Source organism: Odontesthes bonariensis, chromosome 19 (assembly GCF_027942865.1).
Source record: "Odontesthes bonariensis isolate fOdoBon6 chromosome 19, fOdoBon6.hap1, whole genome shotgun sequence".
Classification (NCBI taxonomy): domain Eukaryota; kingdom Metazoa; phylum Chordata; class Actinopteri; order Atheriniformes; family Atherinopsidae; genus Odontesthes; species Odontesthes bonariensis.
The window spans coordinates 31812813-31831435 of record NC_134524.1 but is presented as its reverse complement, the minus strand read 5'-3'; the positions used below and the strand labels follow the sequence as shown (position 1 = coordinate 31831435).

Here is an 18623-nt window from a genome sequence, read left to right as displayed (position 1 = left end):
TAAAAACACATCAAGCTTATTTCCTTTTGAAATCTGAAGATGTCCAGCAGGTAGATGTCCCAATTGGTAGAAACCAGCAGGACCCAGATATACCCATACACTTTGTAGAAGTCTGAAGTGATCTTTGTAGAGTTTCAGCCAAAAAGCCATACCCCCAACATGGAAACAAGGCAAAGTGACTCAGCTATGCCTGGAAACATAGGAGCTGGGCTGCAGAAAAACACCAGCAGGTGCTCTGGACTGAGGAGTTGAAATCTGAAATATTTGGTTGTAGCACACGGCAATTTGTTTGGCTGGAGCACAGTGCAGTAATGAATGTCTGCAGGAAACTGTGAAGCAGCAGGACAAATGACCCCCAACATACAGCCAATGTCATTAAGAGTATATCTTCAGCATAAAGAACAATAAGTCCTAGAAATGACAGCATGGCCCCCACAGAACCCTGATCACAACATCCAGTCTGTCTGGGATTATATTAAGTGACAGGGTTTGAGGAAGTTTACAGCCACAGAAGATCTCTGGTTACTCCTCCAAGATGTTTGGAACAATCCACCTGTTGAGTTCCTTCAAAAACTGTGCAAGTGTATCTAAAAGAGTTGCTGTTTTGAAGGCTAAGGGTGGTCACACCAAATATTGATTTGATTTATCTTGTTAATTTGCATCTGCATTTTGTTAATTGATAAAAATAGACTATCAACACTTCCATTTTTTTTAAAAAGCATTCTTAGTTTACAGCATTTTCACACCTGCCTAAAACTTCTGCTGAGAACTGTACATGCAGTGATTCCATCCCTAACATTTTCTGGGTGGGTATGCCAAAGACTAGGAAGCTTGATTTCAATTCTGGTTGCTCACGTGCATTTTAAAAGTCTGGTTTTGGTCAGATTAACCCAATAATTAATTTTTTTCTAGTGTCATGTAAACCTGCTGTCTGGCTTCAATCAAATGAGATGCAGTGGGGGGATTTTTGAACACCGAATAGAACCAGGGTTTGCATCCCCACCCCGCTGTGACTGGTGTGCAGTTGGTGAGAGGCTGAGGTAGCTTGTGGCTGTAAAAAGATGGTTGTTGTGGTGTGAGGAGCAGATCTATATAGGGAGTATAGGGAATTACTCACTTGAGTCTGGTCCTTTATTTTATTATTTATTTTTTCGTTAGCACAAGTTTCTTGTGTTTACCTTGAATAGGGATGGCTCAGGTGATCCTGAAACATCCCATAGTTAAGCTGCTATAGGCCTAGACTGCTGGGGGGACTCATCTGTCACACCTTTCCTCACTTTACTCTCTTTATGTATATGTGATATTATTGTGGTCATTAACTCATGTTTCCCTGTTCCAACAGATATCCTTTGAATGGTGTTACAGTGCCGCCGCCGCTGCGGCCCTCCCCCCCTTTCTGTCTTCTCAAACCCCAGCTGGTGGAGGCGGATGGCCACCCTTCCTGAGTCTGGTTCTGCCAGAGGTTTCTTCCTGTTAAAAGGGAGTCGTTTCTCTCCACAGTCGCCTCAGGCACGCTCAGGCCGGGAGATTGGACCGAAAAACAAAAAGTTTTCAGTGCAATCTGTTGGTTTTCTTAGCTAGGAAATTGTTTTTGAATTGGCTCTATATGAACGAATTGGATTATTTTATGAATTATGATTATTATTAATTAATTGAATTCCAATTGGCTTGAATTGGACTTATTATCTAAGTGCCTTGAGATGACATTTGTTGTATTTGGCGCTATATAAATAAAAATTAATTGAATTGAATTGAACCAGCAGAATGCTGTCAATTTTTATTTATAACCATGTTCTGACCCCAGCTCTGCACTCGTGTCACAAGCAAGGTCTTTTTGGAGCCAGAAGTGATCATATTTGGACAAGAAGATTTAGCTTGAGAGTGATGCTTGAGTTCTAACTAGGAAAAATGAATCCTAAAAAGGATCCTATCCCAGTTGTCATTGGGAGAGAGGCAGGGTACATCCTGGACAGGTCACCAGTCCATCACAGGCCCACACAGAGACAAACAACCGTCCACGCTCACATTCACTCGTTGGGTCAATTTAGAGTCGCCAATTAACCTGACATGCATGTTTTTGGGAAGAAGCTGGAGTACCTGGAGAGAACCCACGCATACGCAAGGACAACATGCAAAATCCACACAGAAAGGCCCCAACTGGGATTTGAACCAGGAACCCTCTTGGGACCAGGAACCACTACACGACCGTTTGCCGTGTGGGCAATATTGAAATCAATATTTCAGAGGGAGTTGACACTTTTCAAAGAGGATTATTGGAGCCAGTGCCAAATGGCCATCACTGCTATTACACTTTTAGGCACTTCACCCATCTGTTATAGGTGATATATGACTTAAACATAGACATAAAAAATCCATTACGCGAAACATTAAATCTACTTTTTGAAGTGAAGTGAGGGATGAGACAAACGCAAATTTGGATAGAACAGATCAAAGGTTTATTCATGTCTGGAAATAACAAAACAGCTTTGCAAAATGTTTCCATGTTTATCCAAGATTCAAAGTGAACAATCATATTCAACAACACAATGTGATGCAACATGCTTTGGAGACACTGTTTTCATTGTATATTTGCACAACATGTTTCATTAGTCAGCTTTACATTGTAGGTTTAAAACATTCTAAAGTTGTAGAGAGAAACCCTATTAGTTCCCACTGAGAAAAGTGACAAAGCAAGAACAAACAGAAAAAGAAAAAAGTGATATTCAGCAGTAATACAGTTTCCAGTGGTTTATTTCTCTTTATCCATAACATCACAAGTCCCCCTCTACTGTGCATTCACTACTGTCTTCCTCAAGTCTCAAACAATCACATTCCTTTCTATGGCAACCCTGCTTCCTCTGACCCTCCCAATCCATGTACTATTAGTCCAGAAAGTACATGCGGAAATCTCCTAATAAGACTCCAAAATGTAGTCCCAAAATCACTTAGCAAAGCCCTCAAGCATCAGGTCTTACTATGGAAAAATGATTTACAAGTACAAATATTCAACATTTCAGAAGTAAAACAAAGAGCAAACCCTCACTCACATTCAAACACTGCTGCAATATGACTTCACCTCAAAATAAATGTAATGGAATTGTGTACTAATTATCAATCCAACAGAGGTACAAGAGAGTTAACAGCAGGTTCTCTCAATAAAGGTGGATTATTTAGGGAGTCTCTTTAGGTCAAATATGCCTACTTTTTGAATAAGTACACCCTACAGGTGTCATTGTCAATAACTCTGAAGTTGTTTTTGCTATTATGCCATCCATGCTAAATACTATGTGATAATTAAATATAACAAGTGGTTCTTTAACGTCATCACTGGACTTCCTTCTTTGATCCCATCATAATTTCCACACTCAATAGAGGACATTGTCACTTGCAAAACCCATGCCATTTCCACATCAAGTTGTTTTTCCTTCCATACAAGCCTCCACTCTTCTTTTTTTTCTAAGTTAAGCTGACTTTGAACACTTTTTAAACTTTTTCCATCGTGGATTTAGAACATACTCCAAACTCTTCTATTAAAATAATCACAGTGACCAAACATCAGCATTTTTCACAGTAAAACATTTCCAGACTTCCAAAACAAAACAAAACAAACAAAAAAAACTCAACTCAATTCTTGTAGTAGGACTATAATGGCTTGTCCAGTATAATTCTATAAGAAAGGTATTACTGTTTCACAACAAATGCATCAACCATTGTCAAACAGCGACAGCATTTGCCATAGAAAAATCATTTTGTGGCAAAATGTCAATACAATAGCGTTTCCAAAGCCTGTTTAAAAATAAAGGGATGGACTGTCCAGCAGATCCACATTCTGATAAATACTGTGTACAAAAAACTTCAAAAGTGTCAATATTATCACTCAGTTAAAAAGAATGGAAAGCAAAATTACATGGATCTGCAAGTCACAGTTTTTTCCTAGAGGTCTCTTCTCACCCTGCCAGATGAGAGCATCGTGCAGCTGTGCTGTTCTTCAAAGCTTTCTATATTGAGTGAAAGTAGTAAATAAATCATTCAAATATTATTTTAAAGATTTAGAAATGGAAATCGGGTCAAACTTTACTCTTATCTCACAAAAAAAGGTTCATTCAGATTTATCCATTTTTACACTCTAAGGCTTAAGTACAAATCTGGTGTTGTGCATACAAATATTCAGCTATATATTCATGGATCATCATCTGGCCTCATTTCATTCTCATTCTGCAAATACAAATTGTGCTCAAATCTTTTTTGGCTCTATTGTCTCTTGTGTCAGAATAAAAAAGTCTGTACATGGATAAGCCAATCAGAGCACTTTTCTTCATAACCAATTAATACTAATTCTAATAATTCTCGGTTCGTGGTTAAAAAATGTTTACATTTTACTCCAAATGTCCCTTAAATTCTCTCTATTTTCACTCAACACCTGTAGAGGTGGTTGGAAAAGAGAAAAGAGTTTGTTTCTACTTCAGTGAGAAAGAACATAGTTCAGCTGGTTCTTTTTGTGTGATAGAGGAATTAGTATTTGGTCACATCATAAAAATTATTAATATCATAAATGATGTCCTCAACAGTCCTCTGTACAGTAAACAAACAAACTAAATATTCTGTTGATGCACTGTTTATGCAGGAGAGTGACCTCTAGGGTAACTGCAGTATGAAACTACTTGATGACCATTACATAGCAATATCATGTCATTGAAAAAAAAAGGTTGATTGTATAGTTTAGATATTTTCATGCACATAGAGCACATTGAGTTAATAATGCGTTTTTTGCATTTCAAAGAGACAGGACAACAGAAACTCTTTTATTAATGGGTCACAGCCCGTATACCATGGAACATTATGACAAATGAAATCAGAAAAGGTAAGAGATACAGTATTTCTGCTACATTTGTAATGATCTGTTGGTGCTTGCAAAGTAAACACAAAATAGACCAACTGTAGATATATAGTAATTCTTTCTTTTACAAACTCAGAAAGATTAAGTAGCCCTTTTACGCAAACACTTGACCAATTAAATTCACCATCAAAATAAAGAAATATGTAAAACAGTGAAGATGAAGTGAAAACCCAGAGCAATCCAGCATCCCCTCAAAACTCCATCCTGTTGGAAACCAAGAAAACAAAAAGACAGTTCTTATGTAAATCAACAGAAAAAAATCAACACAAATACAGCTCATGAATTAATTGATTTAAAACTTTGTCTTGATTGTGTGTTAATCACAGCAATTCACCAATAAGCACACTGGGATCATTTGTGGGGTTAAGATGGTCAAACATAACAGGTGACGCTTATGTTGATTATATACTGTGTGTAGCTGAGCATATCCACAATACCAAAAGTTTGAATAAAAATTTTGAAAAGTAGGAATAAAAATGTATACGAACAGAATGCTGAATTAGGATTTTCATAAACTTGGACGTTTGGAAAACCTGGAAAAACAACATATTCCATGCTGATTCTAAGATGCCATAATGTGTCAGGCTTGTTCTCCTTTTTCAAAGCAGTAACTCAATCTGTCGACGGTTACAAAACTCAAAGTATGGTCTGCCATGAGGGACATGAGCTCTGTTAGACTGACATTAGCACAACAGTAAAAAAAGAAATGCATGGATATGAGCAGACTACAACAGGTTACATGTTGTAACAAATATATGAACCTGCAAATCCAGATGGTTGGCTTGTCAAACAAAAAGATATTTATCAAAGTAAAAAACAACTTTAAGCTTTTTTAAATCTGGACCTTATTTCTGGCATAAAATACGTTCATCACCTCACCGATAACAGTTTGGTGAAAGTCAGCGTCCTTCGGAAAAGATATTTAGATCACTCGAGATCTGCGTATATCCATATGACGGGAGAGAACAGGGCATAGACAATACAGTGATCTAAATATCTTCAGAAGGATGCCGACTTTCACCAAACTGTTATCGGTGAGGAGATTTTATATGATATATTGATGATTTATATATAATATGATTTATATGAGATATTTTATGCCAGAAATAAGGTCCAGGTTTAAAAACCCGAACTGCCCCTTTAAGCTGCTGTGGAATCGGGACTTAGCCAAATTTGACACCAACATGCTAGCATGTTAATCAAGACAAAGCTAATAACAATACATGCTGGAGTTTAGCTAGTGTTGTGATTTACATGTATATCATTAGTCATGCAACTAACATTCTGGATATATCACATGTAAAGAATAACCAATGTATATCACATGTAATTATAGGAATCTGTACCTAAAAACTTGGGAAATTGCATCTTATCTTTGTTTAAATCTTCAGCCTTCATCAAAACTGTGGGCCGACCAACAGATCTACATTATCGAGAATGTCCTCCTCCCCATAATCTACCCATGGATTGTATGTTCATGTAAGCAGGTACAACCTATAATTACATTAGAAGAATATGCAAAAACTTTAGTGGTTGTGGGAGCATGAGAAGAGTAAAAATGGCGGTCATGAGGGTGACAGTCGCACCATAAAGAGAGTATTTCAGTCCTAACCACGGTCCTTTTCAAACCCTAGCCATATAAAGTTATTGCCTAAAGCAAGCCAAGAAGTGACAAGTAATTTGGGGTTAGGATTTTTTTTTCTTTGCGTTTACAAATAACCAAGGTAACCACCAATATGACAGCCACGAAGGTGACGACTATGTGGTGAAAAGGACTTATTTTAGCTCTAACCGGGATTTTTTTTATTATAAACTCAATGTTAGTCAGAAGTGAAGTGTTGGTTTTTATATTTAATCACACCAAGAAATGTTACATTCCTCATTGTATGATTGTGTATGTGTATCCATCCGATCCGTTAACAAAAGCTGTCAGATGTTTTACTTGCAACCCAAGTACTGAAAACTTTTGACAGCAATAAACTTCCACACATAAAGGCCTGCTTAACAACTGAAGTCTACGATTTTCCTCTCGCATCTAAATTAAGTTGAAACATTTTGTCCTCTTGCTATAAGTTGTGTTTCTCTCCAAAGAATCAATGCTCTAAGGAAGGAAAATGACTTAACCTAATTGTGTTTTGGAAAGTCTGGCACACATAAAAGGTCGGTGTTGGTCCCTTAGTCCCGCCTGGGTCCTGCTAACACTTGTACATCTTTTAAATGCACATGCTAAAAGGCACTATTAGAACACAGTTGCTAACGTAGGCTACATGATCATTTTTCATCTACTTTACCCTTACATCATTTGGTCTACTCTGTAGGATTTAAACCAGCATGCTTCCACTCAAAAGCAAGTTTCCCCAGCCTCTGGACTATCTGACAGCAGACTATCTGTTTACTTTAGAAACATAATTGAGCCCTCCAGTATGTGGGTCTCATTGTCAAATGAGAAGGGGAACTCCAAATGTTCACCCACAGTGCAACTGAGGCTATTTACTGCTATGCTGCCTGCTGTGTTTATGTAATGAACCTGACTTCTCACCCTCTCTGTCTTTAAATGACTGCGCCTATAAAAAGCCGGCTGATACTGCAGCGACTCTGACCTACCATCCAGAATCTTGATGTCCAACAGCAGCTGAAGCTTCTCTGCTCACACAGATAACAGACGCCTACCAACACTTGACCTTTCTCTCTTGCATCAAAATGCTAACACACACATTTGAACAACTTGCTTATTAATAATCTTATGTCAGTATCCTTCTAAACATGTAGCAAGCACAAAATTTACAAGTTAGCTTCTAAGTGCTAGCCTAGGGTTTAGCTCCAACCTTTGTAATCATATTTCTTTTCCTCCAGCCATGCATGGAATATCCTATACTTAGTTACTTATAGCATAATTTAATTGATACTGTAATTGAAATTCATACAAACAATGGGACTTATACCCTTCTTTAAACAAATGTTGCACGTTTAAACGGTTTTTTAAAAACACATTCACACAATGGGCCTCATGCAACAACCGTTCGTACGCACAGATTTGTTCTTAAATCGTCCGTACGAGTGATTTAAGAGAATTTGCGCATTCACCAATCTTTTCGTATTTTACGTTTTCTTTCAGGTACGAACAGAATTTACGAATGATCCAGACCTGTCGTAGGAGTTTCGTAAAATAGTCGGCTGTTATTCCAATCAAGTTTGCTTGACTAATGAATTGTATATTTAATTACTTTGAAGAAAACATAAATAAATATACATTATACCCCATAATTATGCTGACATTATTCTGTTTGACTTAAATTGTGCACTATTGAAGGTTCATTTGAATCTGTAACGGGAAGCGCAGCGGCTGTCTTGCTACTTTTGGATACCTTAGTGCGTCAGGCTCTTGGAAGAGAGCGTGCGGAGACAGACGAATGGCTGACATCGCGATTTAGATCCCCAAGGACTGTGCTGCTACAAATATGCAGCTTCCTAGAGCCACAACTCCAGAGAGAAACACGCCGATCAAACCCAATTCCACACACGCCCACCATCCTTAACATCTTTGGATTTTTGGCCACTGGAAGCTTTCAGAGGGAGACTGGAGACAGATCGGGGGTGTCCCAGTCCTCTGTGAGTCGTACGCTCCCCTTGGTCATCAAAGCTCTCATCAGTTTATCACTCATGGTGCATCAAATTCCCATACACCGCTGTCCAACAAGTACACATTAAGAGGGACTTTCATCCCGTGGCTGGACTGCCAAACATAATTGGAGCATGAGACACATATACGCATCAAAGCACCCGTACTGTCATGCAGCGCACTGAGCTGAAGGCCAGGTGGGTGCCAGATTTGCGCAATATTGCCATGATGAACGAGGGTCTCCTACAACCTGAACCAGCCCAGGCAGACAAGAAGCTGTGGTGCCCGAAGACCCCCCTCATGGACCACCCCATCAAAGTGCCATCATGATGAGGCAACAACTGATAGCACGGCTTTAGTTGCAGTCATCGATCGCCTGCCCAGGGCGAGACGTCTTTTTTTAAGCCATTTTCATATCAAACCATTTCTTTTTTTATTTCGGTGACATGGTATTAACAGCACTCGTAATTGCTTCCCATTTCTTCTCTTTAGCAGGTCCCGTAATTCCACTGCTGACACTGCTAAAAATGACAGATTTTCCTTTCTGGATCTCTGAAAGCAGAACTTCAGTCTCAGAGCTCCTAAAGTTGTTCTTTTTGCGCCTTGATGCCATTCTCATGACTCAACACTTCCTGGCACAGGAGAGAGGAAGCACAGCCTTATATGGTATTATTTTGGGCTTGGAGTATGCAAATCTACTATCCTCATGCACGTGGACTTAAATACGGAACGGGTGGGATTCATCATTTACGCAGGTCGTTTACACACTTTTTCCCAAGTTCAGAGCGTTTGTTGAATCTGACGTGGCGTGTTCGTACGAGACCTTACGAAAAAAGTGAGAGAAATTTAGAATAAAAATACGAAAATGTTATTGCATGAGGCCCAATGTTTTCCAGGAGCCAGTAGTACCGTTTACTCTCAAAGTACAAGGACAAGCCTGTAAACTAAAATACCATAAAGGATAACATTACACTGAATCCTCCAGGTGGTGTTTCTGTTATACATTTTGACCCAAACCGAAGGAATTAGAACAAGCTGCCAGCTGTCTTGCAGACATGTAAAATCGATCAGTCGTCGCTCTCTTTTTTTTTTTAAAGTTATTGATGCAATGAAAAATGTTATTGTCAGTACATGTTAGAACTTTGCCCATTACTTGACCCCAGAGTGCCAGACACAAAATGAACACGTACTTCCTGTTATATTTCCACCACCGCTGACTGGGGCCGGAGAAGATAAATAAACGCCTTTGATGTGGGATTCAATGCCTATTAGAAAAATGTCAATGCGCTCAAGCAAGATGTTAGCCAGTGATGGTAGTTTTTTTTTTTTTTTTTTTTGTTACCGGTAAAACAAGGGCTACAGTAACCATTTTGAAGAAAAATCTTAAAGAATCTGGGAATGTACCTCCAATCCACTGTGCACAAATAGAGTATCTCGTAAATGTTCTGAAAATACATTCAAAATAAATTATCAATATAACCATACGTCAGGGTTGGCTAAACTACTTGCACTATTTAATAAAAAGTCCCCAAAAGTGAAAAATGCACACTATAATGCACTCCTCAAAATGCTTGTGTCTGTTACAATCACCAACTGATTACTTGCCTGTGTTGTCATACACTGAACAAACTGACAAAGTAAGCAATACAATCTGTGGCCAAAATCAAAGAGACATGTTAAGTGACATGAAGCAAACTAAATCGTGCTTCATAGCTCAATAAAATTCAGTAGGTGTACTCTGTTTTAGCCAACTAACCAACAATTCTATCCAAGCAAGCACTCGGCGACAGTGGCAAGGAAAAATGTCCTTTAAACAGGAAGACACCTCTGGCATGACCAGACAGGAAGACAGCCTCTGTCTCAACCAGATGCGTTGACGAGAAACAGAAAAGGGAAGGGGAAAGAAAGAGATAGAAAGAGAGAAACAACAACCAAACAAACACTGCACAGTTTCCTGTAGCTTTGAAAGTAAGTCTAAAAATGACAATTTTTAATAACCATCACTCCTCTCTCAGTTAATACTTTTTCTACGTTATTCAACACATTTAGAACATATTTTTCTTTTAAAAAATCATTACCATGATCTACAGGAATGACATAAGTGCCACAAAAGAGTACTTAAAAATTGTAAGCCTCCAACAAAGCTGAATAAAAACATTTATGCAAATCTGCCAATATCTTTTAGAGTAATTGTACCAGTAGCTGAACATACCAGACAGGAAAAACAATGACAACTGAAAAATATCCAAAGCAAATAATATCCAAATAAAGAAATATGGGAAGCAAAAGGGGAAAATAAGGAAAAATAAATATCGATAAATACGAATTAAATGTAAATAAACCAGGGATAAAACTAATCAATTATTTGAAGAAAAAAAAAGAATAATTTCATTTTTTTTTATTTTCCAATTTTTAGTGTACACCAGTCAGTCTGCAGAAAGAGAAATCCCTCTGCAATGCCAGTCATCCAGGTTAATGACATCACTTTGAGTCTTGCCTTGATGGAAAGATGAATGAATGAAGGGATGTATGTAAGAATTTATGAATGGATGGATGGATTGTTGATTGTTAAAACTGAAAATAGTCTTAAAGTTCAACGTGATGTCATATTTGCTCCCTTCAAAACCCATAGACTGTTTTTAATTTCTGTCAAATAATTCGATCATAGTCAACTCCTTGATTTGATTTTGAACACTTTTGTACAAAAAAAAAGAAATGCAAAAGAATGGACCAGCGGAAATTGGCTTACAGCGTCTCTCCAACTGCAAACGTATTCAGACTCATTCTTCACTTTTAAGGGCTCAAATATAACTTTGATGGACATCCCTGAGACTTGACCACCAACAGTGTAACTGACAATAAAAGTAATTAAGTGTCTGTGCTTCATCACACTGGAGACAGCATTTTGCAGAAGTTTGATTGAATATTCCTACTGCATCTCAGGCAATTGTTGTACTATATTATTTATCTGAATGAAAATAAAATAAACAAAAATAGTTGCTGATGCAGAACCAATTTTACATAAAAACATTTTATTCGTTCATTAGGTATTGCATAATGTTCCTGACTGAAAGTGAAATGTGATTTTATCGAAACTAGTCCTCAACATGCTAAAACTGAACATTCCAAAATGTTTTTACCAGCTACACACTTGTACTGCAGCAGCAATAGAAAGTAGGTGTTCAAAAGCTTGTGACTGAATAATAAAAGTGGCTCAGGAGGTTGAAATAAACATGGCTTTTACTGTTTTATAACAACCAGTGATAGCTGGAAAGTCCTGGACAACTACTGAGCAGACCCTGTGCTGAATATATTTTTCATGTGCTCCCAAATACCTTATTCAAATTCTTATCCAGATTATATACTGTAAGAGAAAAAAAGAGCTGCCCTAATATATATCTTGTTTGTCAAAAGTAAAAATGATCATAATAAAAATAAAATAAAAGGCTTCTTAGAGTTGTGAATAAGTTTTTGAGGAATAAATCAGTTTGATTGGAAGTGAAAATGATTCCAGTTTTCGCCCAGCTGCAGTCGAACATGACGCTGTACACGAGGAAGGGAAACAATCTGAAATACTCACCCGTTCATCTGTGCTCCACCACGAAGCTCATGGTGGTCCCGTCAAATGAGGGGGGGGCAATGATGCGGGGACCCTGCTGGGAGGTGATACTGATGACTGGCTGCTTGACACTGGAGAAACCATGGGGCGGCCTGTTGGTTCTGGCCGGCTGCTGAGCCCCTGAGGCTGCCTGAGGAGACTTTCCGGTCGCCATGTAAAAAGGACTCTCCATGTACATTCCCTCCGCCTGCTGGGAGGACACCTTCTCCATGCTCTCTGCTTCCGACGGCACCGACATCTGGGACTGTACCAGTGTTCGGGCGGGTATCACTGAAGGCGCCGGCATGAAGCCGGGGTAGATCATGTAAGTGTGACCGTATGCTGAGGGACTGAGGGCCAGTGGTGACATGGGCATGGGCACAGGTGTCATGGGAGGCTGCGGCATGGGCACGTCGACATATTGGCCTGTTTCTGGGTCAAAGAGGCGCTTTGTGGCTGGCTGCACTGGGGTATCCACCAGGTAGTAGTTTCCAGTGGTGGGATCCAGCAGCATCTTCCTCTGGGTGGCCTGAAAGGGGTCCATAGTGGGGGCCGGAGTCATTGCTGGGGAAAAGCAGTACATCTGAGATGGATTGGTGGACATCCCCAGTGGTAAGGAGTGATAGATGGTAGCAGAAGGAATCTCCGGTGAACGGGTCTCCATCACAATGCTGGAGCGTCTCGGCGCCTGGTTATAGTCCTCCTGGCCCCTGATGCCAGATCCGTGGTGTCCTGGAGGAGAGGTCGGGTATGACTGGGTTGCAGATGCATAAACAGATGTGTTATCGGCAAATGGGGGTTGTCTACTGCTGCTGGGGTGAGATTTAACTGGAATGGTTAGATAGTTCTCGTTATCGGCCGATGTATCCAAAAACCGATGCTCAAAACTTTCCACATGCTTTGATTCAGCTCCTTCGTTTCCACTCACCCTGGGCGGACTGATTTTTAATGACCCGGGCAGTTTGGGAGATTTCGGGACAAAGCTTTTATTGCTAAAAGGCGTTGGTGTGATGGCGTTTGCATGGCCAATATTTGCAGCTGTGGAGGCTTTGAAGTTAGAGCTGAGACTAAACATGTTTTTGCTTCCTGTGGTGCTGAGGGCGTGCACTGACTTAGCAGCCAGCCTGTCATCACGACTGCTGGACGTCTGAAAGGCCTTAAGTAGGTTCCTGTCCTCCTGCCTCAGCAGGCTGTCGCAGCCGGGGGACGCTGCTATTGCTGGTGGGGTCTTGTCTATGTTGGGATAGGAGTCTCTTCTGACTGCCTTATCCACGTTGGACCCCCGTGCCCCTTCCTCCTCAGATCCCCCCTGTTCTTCTCTGGCTATCAGTGACAGCACGTGGCTATCTGTCAGGGGCCGAGGCTTACTCCTCCTCTTCCACTCATTTCTCTCAAACACGTACAGTTGTTCCATGGTTTTCACTGCAGCCTGGAGTTTTTCTAAAGCCCCTTGACCTGAGGCCATCTTTGACTCAGGTTTCTTTTCTGTAATATCTGGGATTTTTTCCTGTTTCTTTGGGGCTGTTTCGTTCTCAACTCTTAGCCCAGTGCATCCCTCTAAGGAATTGTTTGACACAACTAATGGTGCTCCCCCTGCTGCCTTCTGTGACAGAGCACTTTTAGAGCCCTCTGGAGACGATTTGTCAGGGTCAAACGACTCCTGTTGAATTAACTCAGGATTTCCAAACTGTTTCACAGTATTATTAGTATTTACAGACTGGCATTTTATCACTATGGGGGACACAGAGTTAAGATTTCGGTAATACATTTGCTTCTTTTGCTCTGGATGGCTGTCAGCAGGGGCGAAGTTGGATTTGTTTTCGTGGTTATCCAAAGAAACAAAGTGATATGAGCTTTTAACCAATTTACGCACGTCTCTAACTTGGTGAATAGGTGTTTGCAACTTCCCCTTGTTATCTCTTATGTCTCTTACCATGAAATGCGGAACTTTATCTGAAGACTCACCCTTCAAAGCTGCTGCCAGTGCTTGGCACTTGAAGTCATCTGTTCTGATAAGGCTGGCAGCGTTCGAGCCTATATTAGGATCGCGTCGCTTGGAGACACCAAAGGGTTCCGTTTTATTGTCTCTTATGCTCCTTAGGTTAATTTTAATTTCCGGAGATTTGGATGTTGCTACAGTCCTGGAGTCTGTGATGTATAAAGTGTTGTCAGAGCGCAGTTTTATCCCGCTTCCGTCTCCACATTGAGAATAATCTCTGCTCTGCAGCTGCTGTCCGATTTCTCCGTCATCAGGCAGCAGTTGGATACTTGGCACAAACAAATGAGACATTTTAGTCAGTTTGCTCCTGGCCACTGAGTACCGATCCCCCTCACCCTCTTTATCATTAGCTGAAGGCAGCTTGTCCTCCGCAGTTTTATCGTTTTTATGATCCTTTTGAAACCCTAGCTCCTCGTCCTTCCAGCATCTGAATGCGCTATTTTGGCTGCGAAGCAGCGTGCTTTTGGATGCTTCCAATGCGCCTTTTTTAGTATCAATTCCACCTTCATTCGCCGGCTCTAAATAAGTTTCTAGAGCAGGAGCGGTCGTGTCTTGTCTCCGGGAGTCGCTCTTGGTATCACATGAGCCACTGTCCACGATGTCCCCTAATTCATTCAGGCTCATCATAGTGTAGTCAGAGCTGCTCTCAGAAAACCTGGAGCTCTGTCTCTGCAGCTCTCTGCTCCCCTTCCCCTTCTGACTGCCGCTTTCCTGGTGCCCAAAGCACGGGGACGGCGTCTGGTACGGCTCACTTATCTCCCCTCTTTCCATCTTGCGCTCCTGCTCGAACTGCATCTTCTTAGAAATCACATTTTTGATCAGATTTGAGGCCAATGTTGCTTTCTTATGCGTGTCTTCCATGGTTTTAGAGGGCGACTTACTGGCCCCTCTCCTCTGGCTGCTTAGCAAACTGTTGGTAACTTCATCTGTGGAACGTGATCCCGCTGCGCTTTGTGCAAAGCGCATAGTTCGTCTTTCGTCCGGAGACATTCCTGATTTGACATTGCAACGAAAATTCAGAGTCTCCGTGAGCCTTATCACCCCACTGTGTCCCTGACCAAAGTTCCCCATCAACTGTATTTTCTTGGGGTTGCCATTCAGGGTGAAGATTTTGCTGGTGGGCGGATTGATGCTTGCCAGTGCGCCGCCCTTATAACCTCTATTGTCTATGTTTTTGGCGATTTCAAACGAGGCCCTTGAGTTTTGACAGGAGACGACACTTTGGTCTAGTCCCTGCGACATATTCATGTTACCATATTTTAGGTCAACAAACGTGGACCATCTGTTTATCCCTATTCCATGCTCTGATGCTGAGGACTCACTGGAGGTGCTGAAATTAATGGCATCAAAGTAAGGATAAGCCAGGCTCTTGAAGGCTCTGGCTGTCAGGTTGCGCACCTCCTTGTCAGCATCGTCCAGCTCGCTGACAGCGCTGGACGTACCGCTGGAGTACCCTGTGACCTCCTTTCCCCTTAATTTGCCGCCAAAGTGGACGCGTCCGGGCGCGGCTATGAAACACTTCGCCCTGTCACACAACGTCTCCGCCTTCCCATCAACTCCCCGAAACACATAGCGACTCATGTCTCCGGAGCGCCTGGCATGATAAAGAATATTCCCCTGTTCTTGAGTGTTGCCAGGGTCATTTATAGCTCGAGAAGTGGTTCTGACTGACAGGTGGATCTGTCCCCCACTGTTGCCACTGCAGGGCTGCTGCGGCTTTGACGCGCTCTCATCTGAGCTGGTCAGCTTGGCCGTGTCGCACAGATCACTTTCACGCAGAGTGCTGACTGTCGCTGCTGCGCCCCGCGAGCGACACCGCGGGCTCTCCCCCCTCTCACCCGCCGCTTTAGCGCTCTCAAAGGAGTAATCAACAAATGAGTACACCTGGTTGTCATCCTCGATCTCCCAGCTGGCGGAGGACCCCACCCCGAGGTCGAAGTCCCCCTCATGGTCAGAGAGCTCCGACAGCTGAATCTCGTGCGTGGTAATGTAATGGGACTCGTCCTCCGTAACGCACGGGCCGGAGTCATCAGAAAGCACCAGGCTGACATCCTCCCCCTCCTCAAAGTCATCTGACTCACTTCTCCCGCTCAGATAATTATCACTATTGTGTGACTCCTCCTGTTGTGTCTCGTTGTTTTCTCCTTTGGAGACGTCCGGCTGCGTCATGACGCGCGCATTTCTGTCTCCCAGTTTCAGGCAATCTTCTGACTTTTTGACACAACGATTAAATGATGAGGATGGATCAGGAGTGCCGTCCCTTGCGTCTTCTCCACATTCCACAACTCTTGCATCCTCTTTCTTTTGCGTCTCCGTGTCGATCCCCATCTCACAGTTCGGTCCCGGTGCGCAAACAGCTCCGGCGCCACTGTTGGTAACAGCGAGAGACGTTTGGTTTCTCTCACCAAAATGACAATCTTCCCCCGAGTTTACTCGACTTGTCTCCGTGTCCTTTAACTCCAAGTCGACGTATTTGGTTTCGTCTCCCTTTACCAGCAGATCCTCTCCCGCTTTTTGGAGCAGGTGTACCAACCGTCGGCGCGCTGCGGCTTTTTCCACGCAGCTTCGCTTAGTCTTCATGTTAGAAGTGGCGACTTCCAGCTTCCATGTGGAGTCTGACACAAAAGAACAGTTAGATATGGAGCTACCCAGGATTCCTCCGCCTCAGAGATAGTGGTGCCGCGCGCAAAGGTCCGTGTCCGGTGAGACGGACTCCGAAGACACCGAGGCGCTTCAGACATTCCAGCTCACCTCACGTTAAGTCTCAAGTCGAGTATCTAAAAAGGAGCAGGGACATTACCAAGTACTGTCTAGGACACATGACTCTCAAACTGAGGTTCACAGACCAACAAGGGTCGCTAAAACTCTCCTTCAAAATGTAACTTCTTTTTTTTTTCCCAGATGAAAACGGTTTACGATATAAACATCATAAACAAACACGAGTTTCATTAAAAACTATGTTTTTTTAACATCTTTCTGTTGAAATTAATCACGTTTTTTTATTCTTGCTTAAAAAATAATGATATCAAGATGTGAAAGGATTTTTCTCTTGGCTAATTAAGGAACCTCAGACAGTTGCATTTTAAAGATTTCGTGACATCTGCAAGAAACTGGGAGTCAGTCATGATTCTATGTTCATGTTAGTCTCTACAGGCTATTCACAGATTCTTTATTTTCCAATGAAGACAAATAATTCGATGAATCAGTGAAATTAACTTTTGTGTTGATTAAACGTGCCAGAAAACTATTTTCCATCAAGACTCCACTATGAACTTTAATTCTATATTAGACTCTATTGGATTTTCTCAGAGTGTTCACAGACCGACTCACTGCCTTAATCACACCCTTGATCTTGTGCTGACTTATGGCATTGAGAGTGAACAGTTAACAGTGTTCCCTCATAACCCTGTCTTATCTGACCATTTTCTGATAACCTTTGAGTTTACATTACTTGACTATACAGTTTCTGAGAAGAAATTTACGTATAGAAGGTGTCTATCAGAGGAGGCTGTAACCAGATTTAAAGAATTAATTCCATCATCCTTTTCTTCACTGCCATGTGCAGATATGACAGAGGACGACTACCTAAACTTTACTCCAGCAGCACTTGACTCTCTTGTTGACAGCACTATAGTTTCAATGCGTACAGCACTGGACAATGTTGCCCCTCTGAAAAGGAAGGTAATCAGCCAGAAGAGGTTGGCTCCTTGGTATAATTCACAGCTGCGTGCTTTAAAGCAGACTGCAAGAAAGCTGGAGAGACAGTGGCGTTCCTCTAATTTAGAGTCTCAATTAGTCTGGAAAGATAGTTTAATAACGTATAAGAAAGCCCTTCGTAAAGCTAGAACTGCTTATTATTCATCATTGATAGAAGAGAATAAGAATAATCCCAGGTTTCTTTTCAGCACTGTAGCCAGTCTGACTAAGAGTCCGAGCTCTGCTAAGCCAGTTATTCCTTTAACTCTCAGCAGTGATGATTTCATGAGCTTCTTTATTAATAAAATTGTTTCTATCAGAGAGAAGATTGATGGAGTCCTTCCCACTATTATCAGTGATGTATCATCAAGTACAGCAGCTTTAGAAGTATCTTTAGAACCTGATTTGTATTTAGACGGCTTCTGTCCAGTTGATCTCTCTGAACTAACAACAGCAATAGTCTCTTCTAAACCATCAACTTGTGTTTTAGACCCAATCCCAACCAGACTGTTCAAGGAGGTTTTCCCATTAATTGACACTTCCATATTGGATTTGATCAATCTGTCTTTGTTGACAGGATATGTACCTCAGACTTTTAAGGTTGCTGTAATTAAACCTTTACTTAAAAAACCTACTCTTGATTCAGAAGTGTTGGCTCATTATAGACCTATATCCAATCTCCCTTTTATGTCTAAAGTTCTTGAAAAAATAGTTGCAGCTCAGCTTTGTGATCACTTACACAGAAATAATCTGTTTGAAGAGTTTCAGTCAGGATTCAGAGTGCATCATAGCACAGAAACTGCACTGCTGAAAG

General features: G+C 41.4%; 1 protein-coding gene across 1 annotated transcript; it reads right to left on the bottom strand.

The window, feature by feature from the left end:
- Positions 1–2470: 2470 nt before the first annotated feature.
- On the bottom strand, positions 2471–16894 carry c19h4orf54 (chromosome 19 C4orf54 homolog). Its single transcript, XM_075451418.1, has 2 exons — positions 12097–16894; positions 2471–5101 (listed from the first exon to the last, which is right to left on the bottom strand). Exon 1 carries the CDS (start codon positions 16691–16693, stop codon positions 12101–12103), a length of 4593 nt encoding a protein of 1530 aa, XP_075307533.1. The 5' UTR covers positions 16694–16894; the 3' UTR covers positions 2471–5101; positions 12097–12100.
- Between the last annotated feature and the right edge of the window lie 1729 nt (positions 16895–18623).

Bases quoted from the DNA above. Each gene is read 5' to 3' on its own strand.
- c19h4orf54 (XM_075451418.1), bottom strand. From the start codon at position 16,693: ATGAAGACTAAGCGAAGCTGCGTGGAAAAAGCCGCAGCGCGCCGACGG.